General features: G+C 38.6%; 1 protein-coding gene across 7 annotated transcripts in view; it reads right to left on the bottom strand.

Moving 5' to 3' along the window:
• The window catches only part of RGS7 (regulator of G protein signaling 7), a 590,220-nt gene that overhangs the window by 32,922 nt on the left and 533,272 nt on the right, over window positions 1-24,026 (bottom strand). For all 7 annotated transcript variants that reach the window (XM_061185423.1, XM_061185427.1, XM_061185426.1 and 4 more), the window contains one exon: window positions 4,120-4,194. In XM_061185423.1, the coding sequence (XP_061041406.1) occupies window positions 4,120-4,194 (75 nt within the window). The remainder of the gene's footprint in view (window positions 1-4,119; window positions 4,195-24,026) is intronic.

Raw genomic sequence — 24,026 nt, 5'->3', positions numbered from 1 at the left:
AAGACCCATAGTACATATAAATAAAGATCTGGGGACTTAAAGGGACAAAAATTTATTCCCAGCTGAAGGTGAGACATCTCACATGTCAACTCAAGGAAGAGGCCAAATTAATTTTTGTTTAAATTCCAAGTATTATTACTTTAAAATAAAGAACTTAATGTAGCTACTGAGCACTTTTTCTTTGGACATGAGGATGAAGGATGAGGACATGATAAAGTTTCATGAGCCCCACAGAATTAAAGTTACCAAATAGTGGAAAGAAACTATTGAAATCAGCAGAGGGTAGATGCTTAACCGAGCCAATTTTCAGGCCCATCACCAACCTTACCAGTAACTCTAAATTCAAATGTGTTTTGTTAACTGACCTGTTTTCACTTGGACTCCACCTCTTCTTAATGTTAACCTTTTGGCTCTATACCTGGGCCCTTTTTCCTTGTGACTCCCCGTTATTTTGCTCTTAGCCCATCTTTAACATATTTGACTTGGTTTTCAGACTATCTTTGGTAGGTCCTTCAATCCTCCCTCCTTTGCCATAGCCCCAGTCTCATGAAACTCAATTCTTGTTACTGAGCATACATTTCAACCCAAGGAGTAGCACATATGCTGTGAATTAATTATTAACAGGACTGAACTAAATGGATTGGACTGTTTCTTTTTCTTTCCTTTTGGCATTTATTCAACGTTTATTGAACACCTACTATATGCTGGATATAATGCTAAGCATTAGGAATATAGACATAAACAAAAATAGGTATGCTTCCTCTTTCATTGGAACTCACAACCTAAAGGTTACACAAGAATCACACAAATAAACATGATTAAAGCTGTGATAAGTATCATGAAAGAAAAGAATGACAAAAGCATAGTGCCTAGAACATAAGGAGACTTAATTTCCACTGAAGAAACAGAAAAGGCCTGCATGAACTACTACTAGTTGCGTTTGAGGCTGATTAAATAACATAACCCTCTGAACTCTGAAATAATGGCTGAGGTGGCTATTTAAAAATTAGGCAAGTGAAAGATCACTAATAATGAAACAATCGTACTTTCCAATGTCTGCTATTTTTTCAGTTGTCTCACGCTAATTTTTGATAAAGAAAATAAAAAAGATTCTAAGGTGTGAACTTTCCATTCTTGCTTACATTGGTTTAATTACTTAAAGTTCTTTAATAAGAATCTCTAGTTCATGTAAAAAAATGCTTTTAAGACAAGATAGCTGAAAGTTCTAACAGTAAGTTTTTTGGTTAAGATTTAAAATAATTTACAAGATTTCTAGAAAAATTCTAGAAAAGTTCTAGAAAAATTTCTAGAAAAAACCACAATTTATGGTGTCATAGAAGTAAAATGATCCATAAATTATCTTCTAGCTCTACATTTCTATGACTATTTCAATATGCATGCATTTCATATCATCTTCATGAAGTTCTATATAAGACCCAAGCCATTGGGCAGTGTTGTTTCAAGTAGTCTTCCAGCAGCCTGGCCACTGGCTCTGAGGTTACTGGGAAGTTTCCTTTTTAGTCTTACATGTAAGTAAACATCATGAATTCTCCCTTTCATGATTCAGGAACCAGTGATAGCTGGACCCAGATAGCTTCATTTTCTGGGGACCAGTGATAGCTTTTAACTTTGATTCTTGGCTAGAGTGAAAATAGCCACGAATAATGCAATTTTATGTTCAGGGCTTAATTTACGGGGTAAAGGAGGTAAGAAAATTGATCCTGTTTTGGCTGACAAGTTATGAGGATCATTTGCAATGTAAAAGGATTTGCATTTTTTAGAAAAATGAAATGTATTAGAAATCTTGGCACAGGGTGGGTAAGGCTAGAGAGAAAGATAAATAAAATTTTCTCAGTGTCTTAATATTTGCAGATGGGGGAAAATCAAATTAACTAATTGGGATCCATTTTGAATTTTAATAGCAAAGGTAATTACTAAACCAAGATGCTTTGACTTGATTAACACAGCTTTTATTCCCCAGGGTGCCTGGATCAGCACTTTTCATATGTAGTATCATCCAAATGAATACTGAATAGGTTATTCATTAAATGAAACAGATTTGACTTTCTACTTAAATCTGTTCATATGTGATTTCACTTTACATTTCAGAAGAGATCTAAGAAAATTCTCTCCTACTTTTTTTTTTTTTGGTCAAGGGGAGGGGACTTTAAAATAAGAACTAAAGAGTGCAGGAAGCTTTTTTGCCTTTCTATGTGGAGTGGAATTTCTGGGATTTTTTCTAACTGGTGATGGGGGAGGGAATATTTCTCTTTCCTTTGGATTCTCAGCTCAACTGGAGAATGATTGTGACCATGTCTGATGCCATGTGGAGGAAGCCAGTGCAGACGGAGGGCAGAGAAAGGAGACTAGAGAAGAATGAGAGAGAGCTCTGCCTGTGTCTGAGTCCCTGCATCCAGTAATATCCAGGGCTAACTCTGCCCTGGCCTACTCCCAAGGTTTTAGACTATTCCACTCTTTTATCTATTTTGAGCAGAGTTTCTCTTGCCTGCAAGTTTATTGTACTTCTTACTTAAAACACTTTTGTGCTGCTCTAAGATATGAATAATTTATCCCATTTTATAACACATTAAAATTTAAATTTCCACATTTTGCATATGGAAGCAAAGAAATATCAATATTTTCATGTATAAACAGCTATAAACACTGCAAACTAATGCTTCCCAAATTTTCAAAAAGAATGATGCAATGTGAAGCACTGGTAAGATATCATCACTGAGTGCAGTGCTAAAGGGAGAGTGTAAAAAATTACTTTATTAATCTTTAAGTTCTATCTCATCAATCCATATACTTTTTCTTCTGAATCAGAGCATAGCTCACTTGGTGTCTGTTGTGGGGGAAGTGACACAAAGTAATGTATTTTGAACTCTTCAAACTTCAGAAAGTGGAGAGAAGTGGCTTAATGTACTTTGGGAGAGCTGATAGATTTTTGAATATGGTTCCACAAAGCTAGTCCCGGTACACTCAGGCCATGCTGTGAGCAGAGGATGAGAGGAACTGAGTAGGGCTGATCATAAGAGAGAGGGGCCAATAGGCTTGCTTTGGTCTGGCTTTGCCTCTTTTTCTCAGAGATATGCTAGGGGCAAAAGCTTTTGAGCACCTCATCTGAATGGATTTTATGGCACTTTTCCTGTGCCTTCTTTATCCTAACATCAAGATAAACTGTCTTACAAGAAAGAGAAGGTACTTGGACCATATTGGGGCCTTTGAACATAATGCTATGTTTCTAGGGATGGAAGAAGAAGACATTAAGAAATAAGACTACAAAAAAAATGTTTAGTACCTGCTGCTGGGACACATATCCTGGAAAATGCTGCATAAGTAAAAAGCTACGGAAGAGAAGGTCTTGAAATTTGTGGGATGCTTTGATCTAGTGGCACTGACCTTCGGCTGTGTCCTCAGAGTGATTGCTATAGGCCAGACATTCTTACGTGCATCAACCATTTTTTATGGAATAAATAAAAATGCCTTCTACATGAATGTGTTACTTTAAAAAAATGTAGATACTTCTGCTACGTGTTTTCAAGCAATTATATTAAATGTCATTGAATTCAGAATAGCACGTTGTTTTTGTTACATACTTCCTCACATAAGAGATCCTGAACCTACAACCACTATTCTATAGTTGTGTCACTATAAATTAAATTCTGATGTTAAAACGTGGTCCTCATACGATACCTATAATTAAACATCTTTATGATGATGTCTTTTTTTCTTCATATTTTTCTCTAACAAGGTCCTTCTCTCATGAGTACCACTTTTTCTCAGATAATCTCTACCTACTTTTCCTCATTTCCTGGGCTCTGAAAGAGATACCTTTTTCTGTTAATGGCTCTTCTCTCAGCATCCTTTTCCTTTTACAGCCACCCCACCACACTTTGGGACCTTGGCACACTTGAGAATCTGGATGGGGGCTATTTCCTGGGGACAGAGGAACTGACAGAAGCCCAGGGCTTGAACTTCCAGTCAAGCAACAAGGAAGAGCAGGGAAGATACTAGAAGGTACTCATGAAATGGAGGAAGAGGGTTTTTTTGTGTGTTTGACATCCTCTAAACAGTCCAGCACATTACCAAGGTCAGCACAACAAACGTCAATTTTACCTTTCGTGTTTTGTGTGGATTTCTCATTCTGGATGACTTCTTAATGTCCACTTCAGTGGTATTTACGCATCCAGGCTAGAAATGGAAAACAGAGAGACAAAGGAATCTTTGGGTGTAAAGTTTTTGATCAGTGCACTCACTCTCCAGAACCTGAGCAAATGCTGTGATGACACAAGTCCCTGGCCGCCCTTTTCAAATGGCCAGAGCCACTTCTCTCAGCAGTAGCCAGTGATGAAATACTTTGCACTCTTTCACTCCTCAAGTTTAAAAGCCTTCAGATACCATTCTAGAATAACTCCCAGAGAAACAGGAAAAAGAAATACAAGAGATTTGCATGTGAAAGTGGGTGTTAGTATTATTAGTAGCTGCTAACCCAACAGATTTAGAGCAAGGGTGTCCAGAGACTAAATGGGGTGATACCCCCAGCTGATACCTGCATTCAACTTCACTCAGAGTGTACCCTCTCTGATGACGAAGACACTGATGGTTCCTTGCTTCTCCTAAGTTAGAAATCCAAAGGCATTCAGTTGAACCAGCTCATATCCCAGAGTAATTTTTCTACAATGATTCATGAAATCCAGTGACTTGGAATATTTGTTTTCTATAGGCAGAATGTGCAATGGAGTTAATGGTTAAAATGAGGAAGATGAAGAAAGCAACTGGGAATCAATATACCATGCTTCTTCTCAGGAATTCCTGACTTTCTTTTTTGTTTCCCACAGGCAGGTGAACCCCTTTAAAACAGGGTGGATTGGAGGGAAAGGTTGGACAGCCTGCTCCTTGTTTTTTGACAACCACAGAAGTGTCATTTTACCAGATTTATCATTCTGTTGCAAAGAAACAAAGAGCTGTAAAGCTTCTTTTTCATTTGGAGAAGAAGAGAGGAAGAGGGAGGGAGGAAGAAAAGAGAAAGAGAGAGAAAAAGGAAGCGGGAGGAGTAGAAAGGGAAGAGGAATAGAAAGAGAGAGGAGGTAGGGAAGAGAAAATATGAATCAGGAAACAGAAGAAAGGAGACTTAAAAATACTTGGGATCTTAAATCTAGAAAGGTCCTCAGATATCACTTATCCTTTAGAAGTGATTGGAAGTTAGCAGTTATATGGTTGTGTTTCCTTTACTTTCAAGTTTTGATACAGGATGTAGGGCTCTCTGGTACTAGTAAAACTTATTACATTGCACATCTCTGCTCAATTTCTCTATTTTTCCCCCACAGATTGAAAGATCATTAAAACATCAGTTATCCTTGAAAGTGACTCCAGAGAAAATATGAACGTGGAAAAAATCCTTTTGAGGAGTTGGGATGGGGTGGAGGGAAAGGCAAAAGGCAGCACTGATGTGATTAGGGAAATAAGCAGTTCTCCACAAGCACTGGTTAGCAATAGGGATTAGCTCTTTGTATAATGAGGACATAGGACATTTTCCTTAAAGAACCCTCCCCTGATAGTACAACCATCGTGACAAAACTCCACCATAATGTTGTAAGGGATAAAGAAGTAAATGAAGAAATCATTTTTTTCTTTATAGATTATATGTGAAATATATATACTATAATACACTGCCCTATAAACATTAAATAAACTATAAATTTGGTTTGCATATCTATTTAAGAATAGAAATAGCTGGTTTAGCACCGTGGTTTGCTTGGAAGTGTAGGAGGAAGGAAGAGCACCCTCCTGGGTGAGACTTATTACTAACTGACACTGAGCAATTCACTTAAACTTTATCAGCATGAGGCTGATCAATATATGATATTCTGATCTAATTTTCTGTGGCTGGTCTAGGCATAAGTATGTTTTAGCCTCCCCACCAACTGCTCCCCACCTGGTGATTTTAATATGCAGCCAGGAGTCATAACCATTGATCTAGAAGTAACAAAGATAATGTTTTAAAACATGAACAATGTGTGTTCATTTCCTATTCAACTTCCATCTCCTTGCAGCCTTCCACCCCTAAGCTCATTAGGGAAGTGTAGGCAGTGAAATTCTTTAAGCTCTCATCGATATATCAAGAGCCAAGCATGGCAAGATAGATCATAGGAGATTTTCTTCTATACATTAAGGAGTGGGATAAATGAGGATATGATATACAGGAAAAGGAAGGCATGTCCCTCTGTGACCAGGGGAAAAAGAGAAATAAAGGTAAGAGGCAGCACTCAACAGGTGTCCTCTTTTTCCTCCTCTGGAGAAGAAACCCCAGGGGGAAAGAAAAGAGTTATAGAAATGGTCAGACAATTATGAGGGAGCCTGTAATGTGTGGGTGGTATAGCTAGTACCATTTATATACCTAGAAGAATCACCACATGCCATCACAGCCAACATGAATCTTTACAATTGGAGTTGGCAAGAGAGGTGGCAAGAGCCTGAAATAGTGTTTCCCGAGGCTTGTATACAGTAGGCAAGAGACCCAGAGTTTGTTGCATGCCTCAGTAGTAAAGGAGGCAGAAGTTCTGACAAGATTAACAGATGGATGGGAGCCTAAGTTTGAGACCAAGGCCGAGGTGTGCAGGGGTTTTACACTGGGAGCAAATGTCTGGAACACAAACTCCAGCAGTGAGTGCCCAGAGATGAGATGGTACCCCCATGATAGCAGTCCTAGGAATAGACTCCACTGACCTAGCTAAAGTAGAAATCAGAAAGAAGCCAGAAGATCATATAAAAATGAAACATTTGTACCCCAAACTGCTATCAAAAACAACCTTGCATAGCAGCAGGGAGAGGTGGAAAAAAAATTGAAAGTGTGATCACTTATCCAAAAGTTTCCTAGCAGATGATTTAAATGATTGTATCATGCAGAGCACACACGTTGAAAACTATCTTTCAAATGGGTTTCTGAGAAAAATTGGGCAATTATAAAAAAATACAGAATATATATTTTCTTTATGCACATGAGGAGTCTGAACTAATAGAACTTGAAAACTCCTTCTGTTATAAGCTAGAATTCTAAATCAATCATACTTCATACCAAGTCATACCAAATGGGTATTGACAAATGGCCCCAGAAATTGTGTCAACCACTGAAGGCACGAAGAGGAAAGATTGTTTTTCCTCGCATAAGAATGTATCTGACTGCAGTCTCAAAAAGAATTAGAATTTTCATTTTCAGAGTTAAAAGAGTATGGCCTTTCAAATTTAGTTAATGAGCCATTAGCAGACATCTAAAATTCTATGTGAACCAATTCTTAACACCATTAATCAGCAAATTAATAAGAAGGCATTGATCCTAAAAGTAAACATTATTAGAAGACTGAACCCTGAGGTAACGTCCCATAACTCTGCTCCCATTCCAGGCTAATGAAATATGCCAGTTCAAAATTTTTTGCTAATGGCAAAATGGTTAAAATAATAAACTGGACCTGGGATGCATGTCTCAGTGACCTTCCAGCTTCCTTTCATTTCTAAAGAGCCTCTTAGGACAGCTAATGCTTAGACAGATCTCTGGTACCTAAGTTAAATAGGGGATTCTTGAATATTAAAAAAGCTTAGATGCCCAAAGTCGTCTAGTATATTTCTGAATAATTAAGGTCATGACCTAGTGTTGATACTTGCAAAATAACTGCTTTCAGAAATCAGGCACTGTGGTGGATGAAATACAGCAATACATTTTTCTGGGAATTTTAAAATAATTTTAAGAAAATTTATTTCTGTATCTAATTGTCAGACCTAGTGATAAATGGTAAGATATAAAAATGAAAGTATGGCCATACCTCAATATTCTGTTAATATAATAAGGATGCCAGACAGATGAATCATTGCAATGTAGGAGCATAAGGACTGGACACAGGTTGGCAGAGGCCATTACACAACAACAGAACATTTCAGACCTGCATTCTTATGTACACTCTGTTTGTCCTCACCAATATGGCAGATAAATATTTTTAAAAATTTTGCTTTTAAGCAATTTTAATCCCAATAAGACCTTGTTGGCCTTGGTATTTTAAAAAGGCAGTTATCTTTTTGAAGCATATATAATATATACCACTAGCTGCCAGCAGATCCACTTGAAATGTTATGCATAAATTGTTTTTCTGAACTACAAAACATATCCTCCCAATAAGATATAAATAACGTTACCATTATCAAGTAGGCACTCAGTAAAAATGTTCAAATATGTACTATTTTACATATATAATATTAAGTACACAGTATTGTTGGATTTAAGGAATAATAAAGTTGTATTTACATTGGCCTAGAAAAGAAGCATACATTATTTCTAGTAATTCAAGGATGAATTTATTTTCAACAGAACTAAGCTGTGTTGTAACATTACTATAATACTATTTATTAAAAGTAGAATTTAATGTCTTGGAATCCATTCCTGAAGGGGCAAAATGATCATAATATTGAGAAATATTACTGCCATAGCATTCACTTAAGTGTCTTAATGAGTTGAAAACAGAAGCTGGGATTCTTTTTTTTTTTTTTAATTTATTATTTATTTTTGGCTGTGTTGGGTCCCCGTTTCTGAGCGAGGGCTTTCTCTAGTTGCGGCAAGCGGGGGCCACTCCTCATCGCGGTGCGCGGGCCTCTCACCATCGCGGCCTCTCCCGCTGCGGAGCACAGGCTCCAGACACGCAGGCTCAGCAGTTGTGGCTCACGGGCCCAGCCGCTCCGCGGCACGCGGGATCTTCCCAGACCAGGGCTCGAACCCGTGTCCCCTGCATTGGCAGGCAGATTCTCAACCACTGCACCACCAGCGAAGCCCAGAAGCTGGGATTCTTGCTTTCATTATTGATATTTTATTTAAAAGCAGCTAAAAATCATTTATTTCCTCTCATGACATAATGCATTTTTATTAGCTGTAGTGGAAGGCACACTTGTTTTCAGGATAACTTAGGAAGTCTTAAGGATCCTTGGTGAAGAGCAGCACTATAAATAGTAATGGAGGGGCTTCCCTGGTGGCACAGTGGTTGAGAATCCGCCTGCCAATGCAGGAGACACGGGTTCGATCCCTGGTCCGGGAAGATCCCACATGCCGCGGAGCAACTAAGCTCGTGTGCCACAACTACTGAGCCCGTGTGCCGCAACTACTGAAGCCCACGCGCCTAGAGCCTGTGCTCCACAATGAGAGAAGCCACTGCAATGAGAAGCCCATGCACTGCAATGAAGAGTAGCCCCCGCTCGCCACAACTAGAGAAAGCCCACATGCAGCAACGAAGACCCAACACAGCCAAAAATAAATAAATAAATAAAATAAATTAAAAAAAAAATAGTAATGGAGAACAACTCTCTTTAAATTCAATCAACTGTAGCTGATGTGTAACTGGGCAAAACAATGTCCTAAGTGACAAATAAGTGGAGATTTAAGAATGAGGTGGCATATAGAGCTGATAGTAAGGGATACACATATTCCTGGAAATTTAAAAATCAGACATGACTCTGGGAAAATTAAAATTTTGAATATATTTAATTACTGGTTCAAATACAATTAAATTATTGAAAATGATTTGTCCTTCTGTAACACTGTACCAGTTTTAAAAATTCAAATTGCAATGTATTGTACCTCAATTAAAATGATCCCTTACTCTTATACAAAGTAATTCTAGATTTTTGAAGTGTTCAACCTCAGAATATTTTTTTAAAGAGCCAATTCAAGCTTTTCTTTCTGTTTTGGGCACTTGCCAATTGATTTAGCTTCTGATTCTTTCAGCCTTGCTGACCCACCCATTTACTAAATGCTAAACACAAACTGAAAGAAGTTGTTTGTGGCAATTACCCTGGAATTCCTTCCATTCACGTTCCTCTATAATATTTACTCATTTGATTACTACTCAATCTTATTTGTTGGCTATAGATTCTTAATTAAGTAATCCTACTTCAATGTATTTTATGAATGAATTCCACATGTCAAGAGGCACGAGGAAGTCTGCTGTAGCAGAGGGGAGGGAAATGTACCATGACACTTTGGAGTCGTGGAAAGTGGTTAAGTTAGGTAGAAATTATAGACCATGGTAAAATCTTTGGTTCAGTTCTAAACACAAGTGGAAGTCACTGGAGGGTTTTAAACATGAAAGTGACTTGGTATGCTTTAGATTTTTAAAAGCTCACTCAAGCTTTATGTCTTTCACAAAAATGGACCTAAATGTAAAATGCTAAACTATAAAACTCCTAGAAGATAACATAGAAGAAAATCTAGGTGACGTTGGGTTTGGTGATGACTTTATAAATACAACAGCAAAGGCACAATCCATGAAAGAAATAATTGATCAATTGAACTTCAATAAAATTAAAAATTTCTGGGGGCTCAGTTAAGATGGCAGAGTAGGAGGACGTGGAGTTTGCATCTCCTCACAACTAGGGCACCTAACAGGCACTGGTTGGGGACCTCGGACACCTAAGGGGACAAGAGGAACCCCCAAGTGACTGGGTAGGACATGGGGGAGAGCAAGGGGGAAGGAGAAGTGGAGGCGGAATGGGACCAGTACCCTGAGGGGTGGCTGGGGAAGGGGAGGGGTTCCCACACTCGGAGGGGCCCACTCACCATGAGGGAATCAACAGGGATGGGGAGAAAACCTTGGGGGATCAGAGGATTGGAAGGGAACGTGGCCAGTGTTTCCCCTGCCCACTTGGGCCCCATGGAGCCTGCTTGGGTACTGGGCCTGATCCTCCACACTCCAAGGCCCCCCAGGCCGAGCAGAGCCTAAAATCTACCACCCAACACCCCCAGGGCATTTTCCAACTGTGAGTGTCCTGAGCCTAGGCCCCTCCCCTGCCTAAGCCCCACCCCCCACAGCCAAGGCCTTTTCTGGCTTCTTTTTTTCTACTGTGGTTCTGTTTTACCTTGTTGTTGTTTCATTTATATATTTTTTCTAATATATTTTTTGCTTTATTAATTTTATTTTTTATTCTTTGTTACTGTTATACTCCTTTTTTTTGGCTGCCTCACATGGCTTGCAGGATCTTGGTTCACAAGCTGGGGGTCGAGCCTGAGCTCCTGTGGTGGGAGCACCAAGTCCAAACCACTGGACTAACAAAGAACCTCAGACCCCAGGGAATATTAATCAAAGTGAGGTCTCTTGGAAGTCATCATCTCAGCACCAAGACCCAGCTCTACCCAACTGCCGGTAAACTCCAGTGTTGGAAGCCTCAGGCCAAACAACCAGTTAGATAGGAACACAGGTCCACCCATCAAAGAAAATGAGATGACAAAAACATATGTTACAGACGAAGGAGCAAGGTAAAAACCCAAAAGACCAAATGAATGAATAGGAAATAGGCAACCTACCTGAAAAAGAATTCAGAGTAATGACAGTAAAGATGATCCAAAATCTCGGAAATAGAATGCAGGCACAGATTGAGAAAATATAAGAAATGTTGACAAAGATCTAGAAGAACTAAATAACAAACAAACAGAGATGAACAACACAATAACTGAAATGAACAGTACACTAGAAGGAATCAATAGTAGAATAACTGAGGCAGAAGAACGGATAAGTGAGCCAGAAGATACACTGGTGAAATAACTGCTGAGGAACAAAATAAAGAAAAAAGAATGAAAAGAATTGAGGACAGTCTCAGAGACATGTGGGACAACATTAAACATCAACTTTCAAATTATAGGGGTCCCAGAAGAAGAAGAGAAAGAGAAAGGGCATGAAAAAATATTTGAAGAAGTCATAGTTGAAAAATTCCCTAACTTGGGAAAGGAAATAGCCACCCAAGTCCAAGAACTGCAGAGAGTCCCATACAGGATAAACCCGAGGAGAACCACACCAAGACACATAGTAATCAAACTAACAAAAATTAAATTCAAAGAAAAAATATTAAAAGCAGCAAGGGAAAAGCAACAAATAACAAACAAGGGAAATCCCCATAAGGTCATCAGCTGATCTTTCAGCAGAAACTCTGCAGGCCAGAAGGGAGTGGCAAGGTATATTTAAAGTGTTGAAAGGGAAAAACCTACAACAAAGATTACTCTACCCAGCAAGGATCTCATTCATATACAACAGAAAGATCAAAAGCTTCACAGAGAAGCAAAAGCTAACAGAATTCAGTACCACCAAACCAGCTTTACAACAAATGCTACAGGAACTTCTCTAGGCAGGAAACACAGGAGAGGTTAAAGACCTACAATAACAAACCCAAAACAATTAAGAAAGTGGTAACAGGAACATACATATTGATAATTACCCTGAATGTAAATGGATTAAATGCTCCAACCAAAAGACACAGACTAGCTGAATAGATACAAAAACAAGGCCCATATATATGCTGTCTACAAGAGACCCACTTCAGACCTAGGGACACATAAGACTGAAAGTAAAGGGATGGAAAAAGATATTTCATGAAAATGGAAATCAAAAGAAAGCTGGAGTAGCAATACTCATATCAGATAAAGTACACTTTAAAATAAAATCTGTTACAAGAGATAAGGAAGGACACTATGTAATGATCAAGGGATCAATCCCAGAAGAAGATATAACAGTTATAAATGTTTATGCACCCAAAATAGGAGCACCTCAATACATAAGGCAAATGCTAACAACCATAAAAGGGGAAATAAACAGTAACACAATAATAGTGGAGGACTTTAATACCCCAATTACACCAATGGACAGATCATATAGATGGTAAATAAATACGGAAACACAAGCTTTAAATGATACAGTAGGGACGTCCCTTGTCGCACAGTGGTTAAGAATCCACCTGCCAATGCAGGGGACACAGGTTAGAGCCCTGGTCTGGGAAGATCCCACATGCCACGGAGCAACTAAGCTCATGCGCCACAACTACTGAGCCTCCGCTCTAGAGCCCACGAGCCACAACTAGTGAGACCATGTGCCACAACTACTGAAGTACATGTGCCTAGAGCCCATGTTCTGCAACAAGAGAAGCCACCTAGAGCCTGTGCACCGCAACAAAGAGTAGCCCCAACTCGCTGCAACTAGAGAAAGCCCGCACGCAGCAATGCAGCCAAAAAAAAAAAAAAAATTAAATTTATTAAAACAAATAAATAAATGATGCAATAAACCAGATAGATTTAATTGATAGTCATAGGACATATGACCTGAAAGTGGAAGAATACACTTTCTTCTCAAATGCACACAGAACATTTTCCAGGACAGTTCACATCTTGGGTCACAAGTCAAGCCTCGGAAAAATTAAAGAAATTTGAATTCGTATCAAGCATCTTTTCCGACCACATGCTATGGAATTAGAAATCAATTACAGGAAAAAAACTAAAAAACACAAACACATGGAGGTTAAACAGTACACTGCTAAATAACCAAGAGATCACTGAAGAAATCAAAGAGGAAATTTAAAAATACATAGAAACAAATGATAATAAAAATATTGTGACCCAAAACCTACAGGATGCAGCAAGAGCAGTTCTAAGAGGGAAGTTTACAGTAATACAATATCACCTCAAGAAACAAGAAAAATCTCAAATAAACAATCTAACCTTACACATAAAGCAACTAGAGAAAGAAGAAAGAAAACACAAAGTTAGTAAAAGGAAAGAAACCATAAAGATCAGAGCAGAAATAAATGAGATAGAAACGAAGAAAACAATAGCAAAGATCAATAAAACTAAAAGTTGGTTCTTTGAGAAGAAAAACAAAATTGATAAACCTTTAGCCAGACTCATCAAGAAAAAAAGGGAGAGGACTCAAATCAGTAAAATTAGAAATGAAAAAGGAGAAATACAACTTCACAGAAATACAAAGGATCATAAGAGACTACTACAAGCAACTATATGCCAATAAAATGGACAACCTGGTAGGAATGGACAAATTCTTGGGAAGGTACAACATTCCAAGACTGAACCAGGAAGAATTAGAAATATAAACAGACCAATCATAAATAATGAAATTGAAACTGTAATTAAAAATCTTCCAACAAACAAAAGTCCAGGACCAGATGGCGGCACAGGTGAATTCTATCAAACATTTAGAGAAGAGCTAATACCTATCCTTCTCAAACTCTTCCAAAAACTTGCAGATGGAGGAATACTACCAAACTCATTCTATGAGGCCACCATCACCCTGATATGAAAACCAAAGATATCACACAAAAAAATTACAGACCAATATCCCTGATGAACATAGAAGCAAAAATCCTCAACAAAATACTAGCAAACTGAATCCAACAATACATTAAAAGGATCATACAACATGATCAAGTGGGATTTGTCCCAGGAATGCAAGGATTCTTCAATATACACAAATCAAACAATGTGATACACCATATTAACAAATTAAAGAATAAAAACCATATGATCATCTCAATAGATGCAGAAAAAGCTTTTGACAAAATTCAACACCCATTTATGATAATAACTCTCCAGAAAGTGGGCATAGAGGGAACCTACCTCAACATATTAAAGTCTGTAAATGACAAACCCACAGCAAACATCATTCTCAATGGTGAAAAACTGAAAGCATTTACTCTAAGACCAGGAACAAGACAAGGATGTCCACTCTCGCCACTCTTATTCAACATAGTTTTGGAAGTCCTAGTCATGGCAATTAGAGAAGAAACAGAAATAAAAGGAATCCAAATTGGAAAGGAAGTAAAACTGTCACTATTTGCAGATGACATGATACTATACATAGAAAATCCTAAAGATGCCACCAGAAAAATACTAGAGCTAATCAATGAATTTGGTAAAGTTGCAGGATACAAAATTAATGCACAGAAATCTCTTGCATTCCCATTCACTAACAACAAAAGATCAGAAACAGAAATTAAGGAAACAGTCCCATTTCCTATGGCAACAACAACAACAACAAAAAGACGTAGGAATAAACCTACCTAATGGAGAAGAGACAGACTCTTCAATAAGTGGTGCTGGGAGAACTGGACAGCTACATGTAAAAGAATGAAATTAGAACACTTCCTAACACCATACACAAAAATAAACTCAAAATGGATTAAAGACCTAAATGTAAGGCCAGACATTATAAAACTCTTAGAGGAAAACAGGCAGAATGCTCTTTGCCGTAAACCACAGCAAGATCTTTCTTGACCCACTTCCTAAAGTAATGAGAATAAAAACAAAAATAAACAAATGGGACCTAATTAAACTTAAAAGCTTTTGCACAGCAAAGGAAACCATAAACAAGATGAAAAGACAACCCTCAGAATGGGAGAAAATATATGCAAATGAATCAACGGACAAAGGATTAATCTCCAAAATATACAAACAGCTCATGCAGCTCAATATCAATAAAACAAACAACCAAATCAAAAAAATGGGCAGAAGACTGAAATAGACATTTCTCCAAAGAAGACATACAGATGGCCCAAAAACACATGAAAAGATGCTCAACATCACTAATTATTAGAGAAATACAAATCAAAACTACAATGAGGTATCACCTTACACAGGTCAGAGTGGCCATCATTACAAAATCTACAAATAATAAATGCTGGAGAGGGTGTGGAGAAAAGGGAACCCTCTTGCACTGTTGGTGGGAATTTAGATTGATACAGCCACTATGGAGAACAGTATGGAGGTTCCTTAAAAAACTAAATGTAGAACTACCATGTGACCCAGCAATCCCACTACCTAGAGGAAACCATAATTCAAAAATACACATGCACCCCAGTGTTCATTGCAGCAATATTTACAATAGCCAGGACATGGAAACAACCTAAATGTCCATCAACAGAAGAATGGATAAAGAAGATGTGGTACATATATACAATGGAATATTAGTCAGCCATAAAAGGGAACGAAATTGGGTCATTTGTAGAAACATGGATGGACCTAGAGAGTGTCATACAGAGTGAAGTAAGTCAGAAAGAGAAAAACAAATATCGAATATTAATGTATATATGTGGAATCTGAAAAAAATTGGTATAGACGATCTTAGTTACAAAGCAGAAATAGAGACACAGACGTAGAGAACAAACATGCGGATACCAAGGAGTGGGGTGGAATGAATTGGGAGATCGGGACTGCTAATATATACACTATAGATACTATGTATAAAATAGATAACTAATGAGAACCTACTGTATAGCACAGGGAACTCTACTCAGTGCTCTGTGGTGACCTAAATGGGAAGGAAATGAAAAAAAAGAGGGGATATATGTATATGTATATCTGATTCACTTTGCTGTACAGTAGAAACTAACACAATATTGTAAAGCAACTATACTCGAATAAAAATTTTAAAAACAAGATGTCCTTCAGTAGCTGAATGTGGTACAGGTACTCAATGGAATATTTTTTAGCACTAAAAAGAAATGAGCTATTAAACATAAAAAGACATAAAGAAACTGATATGCGTCTTACTTAGTGAAAGAAACCAATCTGAAAAGTCTACATATTGTATGATTCCAACTATATGACATTCTGGAAAAGGCATAACTAAGGAGACAGTAAAAAAATCAGTGGTTGCCAGGGGTTGGGGAGAGGGAGGGAAGAATAGGTGGAGCACAGAGGATTTTGGGGAGCAGTGAAACTACTCTGTATCATACTATAATGGTGGATACATGTCATTATACATTTATTCAAACCCATAAAATGTACAATACCAAGAGTGAACCCTAATGTAAACTATGGATTCTGGGTGACAATGATATTTCAATGTAGGTTCATCAATTATAACAAATGTACCACTCTGGTGATGTTGATAATGGGGGTGGCTGTGTGTGGCGGGGAGCAGGGGGGATATGGGAACTATCTATACTTTCTGCTCAATTTTGCTGTGGACCTAGGACTGCTCTAAGAAATAAAGTTTATTTTAAAAAAAACTCACTCAGGAGTCGTGATTACTTTGGGAATGGTTTATTGGGATGAGGTCAGGGCAAAAGTGGAAGCAAGGACAACAGTTACAGGGTTATTGCAATAATTTAGGCAAGAGATCATGGTGATGGCATCTGCACATCTGCGTTAAAACTTGCTGATGGGTTGGTTCAGGAATCTAAGGGGAAGAGAATAGTCAGTGATGACTCCTAGGTTTTGGCAACTGGGAAGAGAAAGCCTGGGAGAGATGAGGAAGCCTGGGAGAGAAATAAATGTAAGTGAAAACAGGAATCAAGGATGACTCCGGGATTGTATTTACAGACAATTTTAATATTTACTGAATTCTCCAATTGGAATGAAGCTCTTTGTGCAGTCCCAATCAAGATTCATGACTCAGATCATTTCCAGCATAAATGTTCGTACAATAATCTGTCTCTGGCCCACCCTTTTGGGTCTTTGCCTTTTTGCATCATCATTGGCAATATGAGCACATTGAATGTGCAAGATTATTATCTACTGGTCAATGACCAAGAGGGTGGTAGAGCAGCCTCCTATTAATCAGAGCCTCTGCTGTACTTCCCTAAATTATTCTTCACATTCTCCTAATCTGCTTTGGTTGAAATCAGACCACTTTCATTTAACATCTGTGAACTGTCTGTTCATCCTTCAGTGATATTCCTTTTTTATACACTAGCTGTTGTGATGTACGCACAGACTGTCACAGTTCTCAATAAGCTACCAAGAGGAGTCTAACAAGTAAGTTTGCCTTTGTGATCACTGGCATGACTCATGTTTCAGGTTCAGCTTTAAAATACTGAAAATATTCCCAGCTAGAATCATTTAGGAATAAAAAAAAATATCACTGAGTAGAGACTGAGTTGTTATACTTACCTTGAATAAAATATGAGCTCCTTGAAGAGACAAAGGCCTGAGGCAGACGTGCATGGACTCTTCTGTTCTGTTGCACTTGGCCTGCCATGTACACAAGTGACAGATCTCCAGCACTTTCTATGATTCTTTCCTTACAAAAATCTAGTTGCAATTTGGGGACATGCAAAGATTTTCAAATGGGAGACTAAAAAGACTCCTCTTGGATTTAACACACCACCTCCAACTTGCCATAAACTGAGGAGTCCTGGATTGGCTTCTAGGGCACTTCTGTCACCATCAGTGAAGTGGCATTTTTGTTCACATTGTGTTGTTGTTTCTCTGGGATCTCATTCAAGGAGGGTGAGCAGCAACACAGAATTTTGGAATCCCTGGTCCTCAGGCTTAATATCATCAAATGAGTTAAAAAGTTTGACTTTAACTCTTAAGGTGCTTATTGAATGTAAGAATGAAGGAATGAAACCTAGGCTAGCTCTCTGATGGCAACAGCAAATTTCTACACCATAAAAACTAAGAGCCCAAAAAGAGGGAAATGAACCAGTTACTGAATTGGTGAAAACGATTTTTAATTTTGTAAATATTACTATTGCTAGTACTGGTGATTTAATGGTGTAATGTAAGGGGTGAAGAAGAACCAAATAAAATTTTGTTAGTATAAATAACACACAGTAAGTTCAAAAGGCTTACAATAATTGTTACAATAGATAACAATGAAACAACTAGAAAATGACAAGTAAGTTCATAGAAATCATCATATACTGGAATATATGATGAATTACATATATTGAATGTAATAGTGCCTTGAATTACAAAAGTGGCCTTGAATTCAATAGCCTTGAATTCCAAAGGATATGAGAGGCTCCTAAGTCATATGTCCCACATGGAGAGGTGTACCTCCCTTTACAGGCCAGGCACACAGAGAAAGGCTGCATGTAACAGAAATCTCAGTTAGCAAGACCTCTGTAGAAAGGAAGATAGATTTCAGAAATACACTTTATTGCATTAAACTTGATTTCCAAAAATAGAAAACGATAAATACTTTATTTGGTTTTGTCAGAAAAGAGGGTTTCACATAAAGTTATTTTCCAGATTATATACTTATCACTAAATACCAAAAACTTTATTTTATTTTCACCTTTATGAAAAATTTTTTAAAAATAATTCCCATATGTCCCCTGAATTCTTACATAATTGCATCCAAAGCAATGCAAAATTTCTTGTTGATTCAAGGTCATTAGTGGGAACAAGACTTATTTTGCTGTCCTTAAGACAACAATGCCTATGAGGTGAGGTGACCCTAATTCTCAACGTCTTTTGAGATTTTATGTCATTTTATGCCATTTCAGAGTGCCTCTGCCTTCTCCCTGTCAGTCATCACTTTTGCTGTTCTCAGTATCCTTGCCTCCAGCAACACCTCATCACTTAATTTGTTACTTGGGGTCTGACAGGGGTCAGGAAATCCGACAAATACTACTTTAACATAGTGCCTCACATTTTAGCAAATGAACCTATCAAAGCACATGAGTTAAAGTGTGGGAGTTTTAACAAGTCTTTAAAAAAGTTAAGACTTTTAGAGTTTATTTTTTGGCTGTGTTTTGGATAGAGTTTGATTTTTGTATATGTGAGGTAGCAAGTATAACAACTGTGGCAAATGAAATGTTGATGAATTCTCATGATATCTTCTGGAAAACTTAGGACATAAATATGATACACACTGATTAAGTGGATTAGAGTAGACGACATCAAACATTTACTTGGAGTTCTAAGACAGGGGATGACAGGAAGAACAGGAGTTGGAAATTCGTTCTGTGCTCTGAGAGGTGGGAAGAAAAGCAAATTGAAGTGGGTGACTGGCCAGCATTTTAAGGAAGCAGCTCCCCCAAATCCTGAAAGTGGATAATAAGGCAGTCTGTTCTACACCCAGCCTTTTGTGGGAAAAGCTTTCCAGACACAGTACTAACCTTAGTTAAGTTTCCCCAAAAGGGAAAACAATGTCCAAACCAGAACTCTTAATTTCTCTGACCTCCAGCCTACTCCTTTTCAGTTCTCCTTTCAGTAGATGCCACCACCATTGATGCATCAGGATATTCAAGCCATGACCTAGGCGTCATCACTGACTCCTCTCTTTTCCTTACTTCCCACAGTTGATTCATCAAATTGTGAACTTTATCTCCAAACACATCTTGAATCTATCTGCTTCTCTCCATCTTCACTGTTCTCACCCTGGTCCAAGATGCCATTATCTCCCATCTGGAGTATTGCAGCAGCCTTCTGATTTGTCTTCATCATTCCCTTCCAACTTTCTTCACTCTGTCCCCAAGCTATTCTCTGTACAGCAGCCAGAGTGACCTTTTGAAACTAATGCCATATCATCACTCTCCTCTTCTAAGCTCTTATAATCATACTTAGGATCCATGGTAAATTCTGTGTCATGTCCCTTGAGGTGCTATATAAACAGCCTCAGCTTACCTTTCCAACCCCACTTGGTACCTCTTTGCCTTTGCTAACTTCACTCCAATCTCACTGCCCTTCTTTCTGTTCTTCATATGTACCAGGTTCTTTCCTCTGTACTAGATGCTCCCTCCCCTTGCCATTTGGGTCTCAGAGAGGCCTTACTTGACTACCTGAATTAAAGTACCCCCCCCCTCCAATCCCTTCCAATCGTATCACCTTTTAAAATTTTTATCATAATACTTACCTCCACCTGGAACACTCTTGTATATTATATTTGTTAACTCTGTCTTTCTCCCTGGAAAAGTAAGTTTCTCAAATATAGGGACTTTGCCTGTCTTAGTATCTGTCATTAGAGACTGAAATTTCCTAATAACTGGTAGGTGTTTAATGAATGTTTAGTGAATGAGTAAATGAATGAATGAAAGAAATAATAGATTTTATATAATAGTGCCTTCTGAGCACTACTCATGTTAAAAGTACAAAATGGGTTTTATTTAATGTTTTTTGGTGTGTGTGAATGAGTGTGTGTGTGTGCACTTAAGAACACTGGTATCTAGACTTTGGATCAAGATGGCTAGTAGGAGGATATGGAACTCACCTCCCACCACAAACACATCAAAATTATGTCTACATGTGGAACAATTCTTACTGAAAACGAATGCGAAACTGGCAGAAAGACTACTATACAACCGAGGCTGTAAGAAAGATCCACATGCAATTGGGTAGGAAGGGAAGAGAAATTATCAAGTAGGGACCTGTGCCCCAGGAGGGGACTCAGAGGAAAAGGAAGAATACAAGGGTGGAGATCCACCCTGGGGAGTGAGCATTTTGAGTCACATATTGGGCATCCCAGTCCTGGGGTCTGCCATAAGGAAGATGAGCCCCCTTGGCTGGTTGGAGGGCCACTGGGACTAACAAGAGGGTTGCGGGAAGCCTGGACTCTGCTCATGAGGAGCACTTGCTTGCTTGCTTACAAGGGTAGATTAAGGACTGCTCCAGCGGCTGCCCAGTTTCCCACCACTACACTGGCCTGTTCTCCAGCCTGAACCGAGCGAACGCTCAGCCCAGCTTAATTCACCAAGCAGCTCCACTCTGGAATGAGAGCAACCATGCCTGGGGACAGAGCTCAATCTTGGGATGCAGAGACTACTTGGACCTGGAGTGGTGCCTGAGTGTGGTGGGGGTGGCCATTGATGGTACTTACTTAGGCAGCTCATCAAGAACAGCCCCAGTCTCTGATGGCAGCAGGACTGCCACAGCCTGCACCCTGAAACACGTACCCACAAAGGTCCCACCTACACTGTAGTGCAGCACCACAATAGGGCAGGGCTGGTGGAGGCTGGGGTCGTGGTCAGATGTGAAAGACAAAGGAGACTTAGACATAGCAAAGGCTGCCATCACTGCCAATTGCACAGGTGGCATATTGAACAACCTACTGAAACCCGTGCCTCATCTGTGAGCAACCTACTGAAACCCGTGCCTCATCCTGAGCTGAAAGCCCATATGGGCCCCTTGTGATCCAGGACCGCTCTCCTCTGGGGCAAGGGTGCAGGTGCTGGGAGAAGAGAGAGCACACACTTAAAGGGAACAGAGCTAGCTTGGACCTGACACCCAGGACTTCTGCTCCATCAGCTTGGGAACTGACCCTGACCCTGATAGGGCAGTGATGGCCACTGAGAAAAGGAGAAGCTCTGCCTCACACCTAGCTCAGGCCCTAGCCCCTTCATCTCCAGCCCCACCTCCTACCAAGGTGATAGCTGCCAGCATGTAGCAGAGAAGAACAAACCTGACTCCATATTAGACCTATTCCTTTAGCTCTAACCTTTGTGCTCTGTTGCTTGTGCTTATTCATGCTGCCTCTTCACCTTTCTCTTGTCAGTCAGTAAAAGGATGTTGCATATAGCCTGAAATATACACAAAAGCTCTGCTTCCCAGGCTTGACCATTAAAGCCATAACACTTTTCATTCATATAAAGATTAAAACATTGCAAACCAGAAAATAACGTTTGTCTTATTGGAGGTTTACAGGGACATTATGACCAGACCTACGTGGACAGCTGCAAGAACAAAAGATTGTCTCATCCCCTTTGGAGTCTGGTTGTCACCAAGAAGTCTGCAACAACCAGCCAAACTCCCTCCCCTTTTAGTATAAAAGAAGCCTGAATTCTAACTCCAGTAAGATGGTTCTTTGGGATACTAGTCTGCCATCTTTTCAGTCTGCTGGCTTTCCAAATAAAGTCACTATTCCTTGCCCCAACAACTCGTCTCTCAATTTATTGGCCTGTCGCGCAATGAGCAATATGAGCTTGGACTTGGTAATAAGTACTCCCTGAGAAAGAGGTGACTTCTGTTTATATCAAATCCAGCTCTTGCACCAAAGGCACTAGGCACATGCAGACTGTATAGGGATGCTCCCACATAAGGACACCACTTCAAGACCATAATAGGTAATGGTTTCTCCTAAATTCATAGAGACAGAGAAGTTAAACAAAATGAAAAGACAGAGGAACTGATCTCAATTGAAAAAGCAAGGGAAAAGCCCTGAAAAAAATAATGAAACATAAAAAAACATTTGCCAGATAAAGAATTCAAAGTATTAGTCATAAGAATGCTAACTGAATTAGGGAAAAGAATAGATGGACCCAGTGAGGATTTTTAATAAGGAACTATAAAATATAAAAAAAACACCCAATCAGAAATGAAGAATTCAATAACTGAAATGAAAACACACTAGAAGGAATGAATAGCAGACTGGGTGATACAGAAGAATGCACAAGTGATCTGGAAGACAGAATAATGGAAATCACAAAATCAGAACAGCAAAATGAAAAACAAATAAAAAACAATGAGAACAGTTTAAGAAAACTCTGCGGTAACATCAATAGTACCAACATTTGCATTATAGGGGTCCCAGAAGGAGAAAAGAGAGAAAAGGGTCAAAATATATTTGATGAAATTATGGCTGAAAACTTCCCAAACCTGAAGAAGGAAACAGATATTCAATAACAGGAAGCAAAGAGGGTCCCAAGCAAGATGAACACAAATAGACCCATGCCAAGATATATAATTAAAATGGTAAAAGTTAAACAGAGAATTCTAAGAGAAGCAAGAGAAAAACAAAGAGTCATTTAAAAAGGAACTGAGCTGAAATCCCAGTTCTGAAAGCTGAAAGCTGAAAGCCATGATGCTATCAGCTGATTTTTCAGTAGAAACTTTGTGGGCTAGAAGGGAGTGGCATGATATTCAAAGTGCTGAAAGGGAAAAACCTGTGACCTAGGATACTCTACCCAGCACGGTTTAGAATCAAAGGAGAGATAAATAACTTCTCAGACAAGTAAAAACTGAAAGAGTTCATCAATACTAAACCTACCTTAAAATAACTTTTAAAAGATCTTCTCTAGGTGAAAAAGAAAAGGCTATACTAAGGACTCAAAAGTTACTATTGTATAAAAAGCAGTATTAATATTCTGTCATGTTTATAATGATATCCTCTGTTTGCATCACATCTTGTATGCTATTCTGTTGCACTTTGTTCTCAACATTGTTTCTGACCCTATTCATATAGTTACGAATTGCTCACTCTTTATTAAAAAAAAAAAAGAAAAGGCTTTAATAGGGAAGTATCTATAGGAAAGGAAAAACCCTACTAGGAATAAATAGTAAGGGCTGAGGTTCAACCAGTTAAATAAGCCAGTATGAAGATTAAAAAGACAAAAAACTGTCTGGTCAAATATAACTGCAATAAAAAGGGAAGGGATAAACATGAAAATGTAAAATATGATATCAAAAGCACAAAGTATGGGGGGGGTAAAAAGGTAGATCTTTTAGAATAAGTTTGAACTTAAATGACCACCAGTTTAAAACAAGTATCAAT

Source organism: Eubalaena glacialis, chromosome 3, assembly GCF_028564815.1.
Source record: "Eubalaena glacialis isolate mEubGla1 chromosome 3, mEubGla1.1.hap2.+ XY, whole genome shotgun sequence".
Classification (NCBI taxonomy): Eukaryota; Metazoa; Chordata; class Mammalia; order Artiodactyla; family Balaenidae; genus Eubalaena; species Eubalaena glacialis.
Note: the sequence above shows the minus strand (reverse complement) of the source record. Positions and strands in the feature narration are given on the sequence as shown.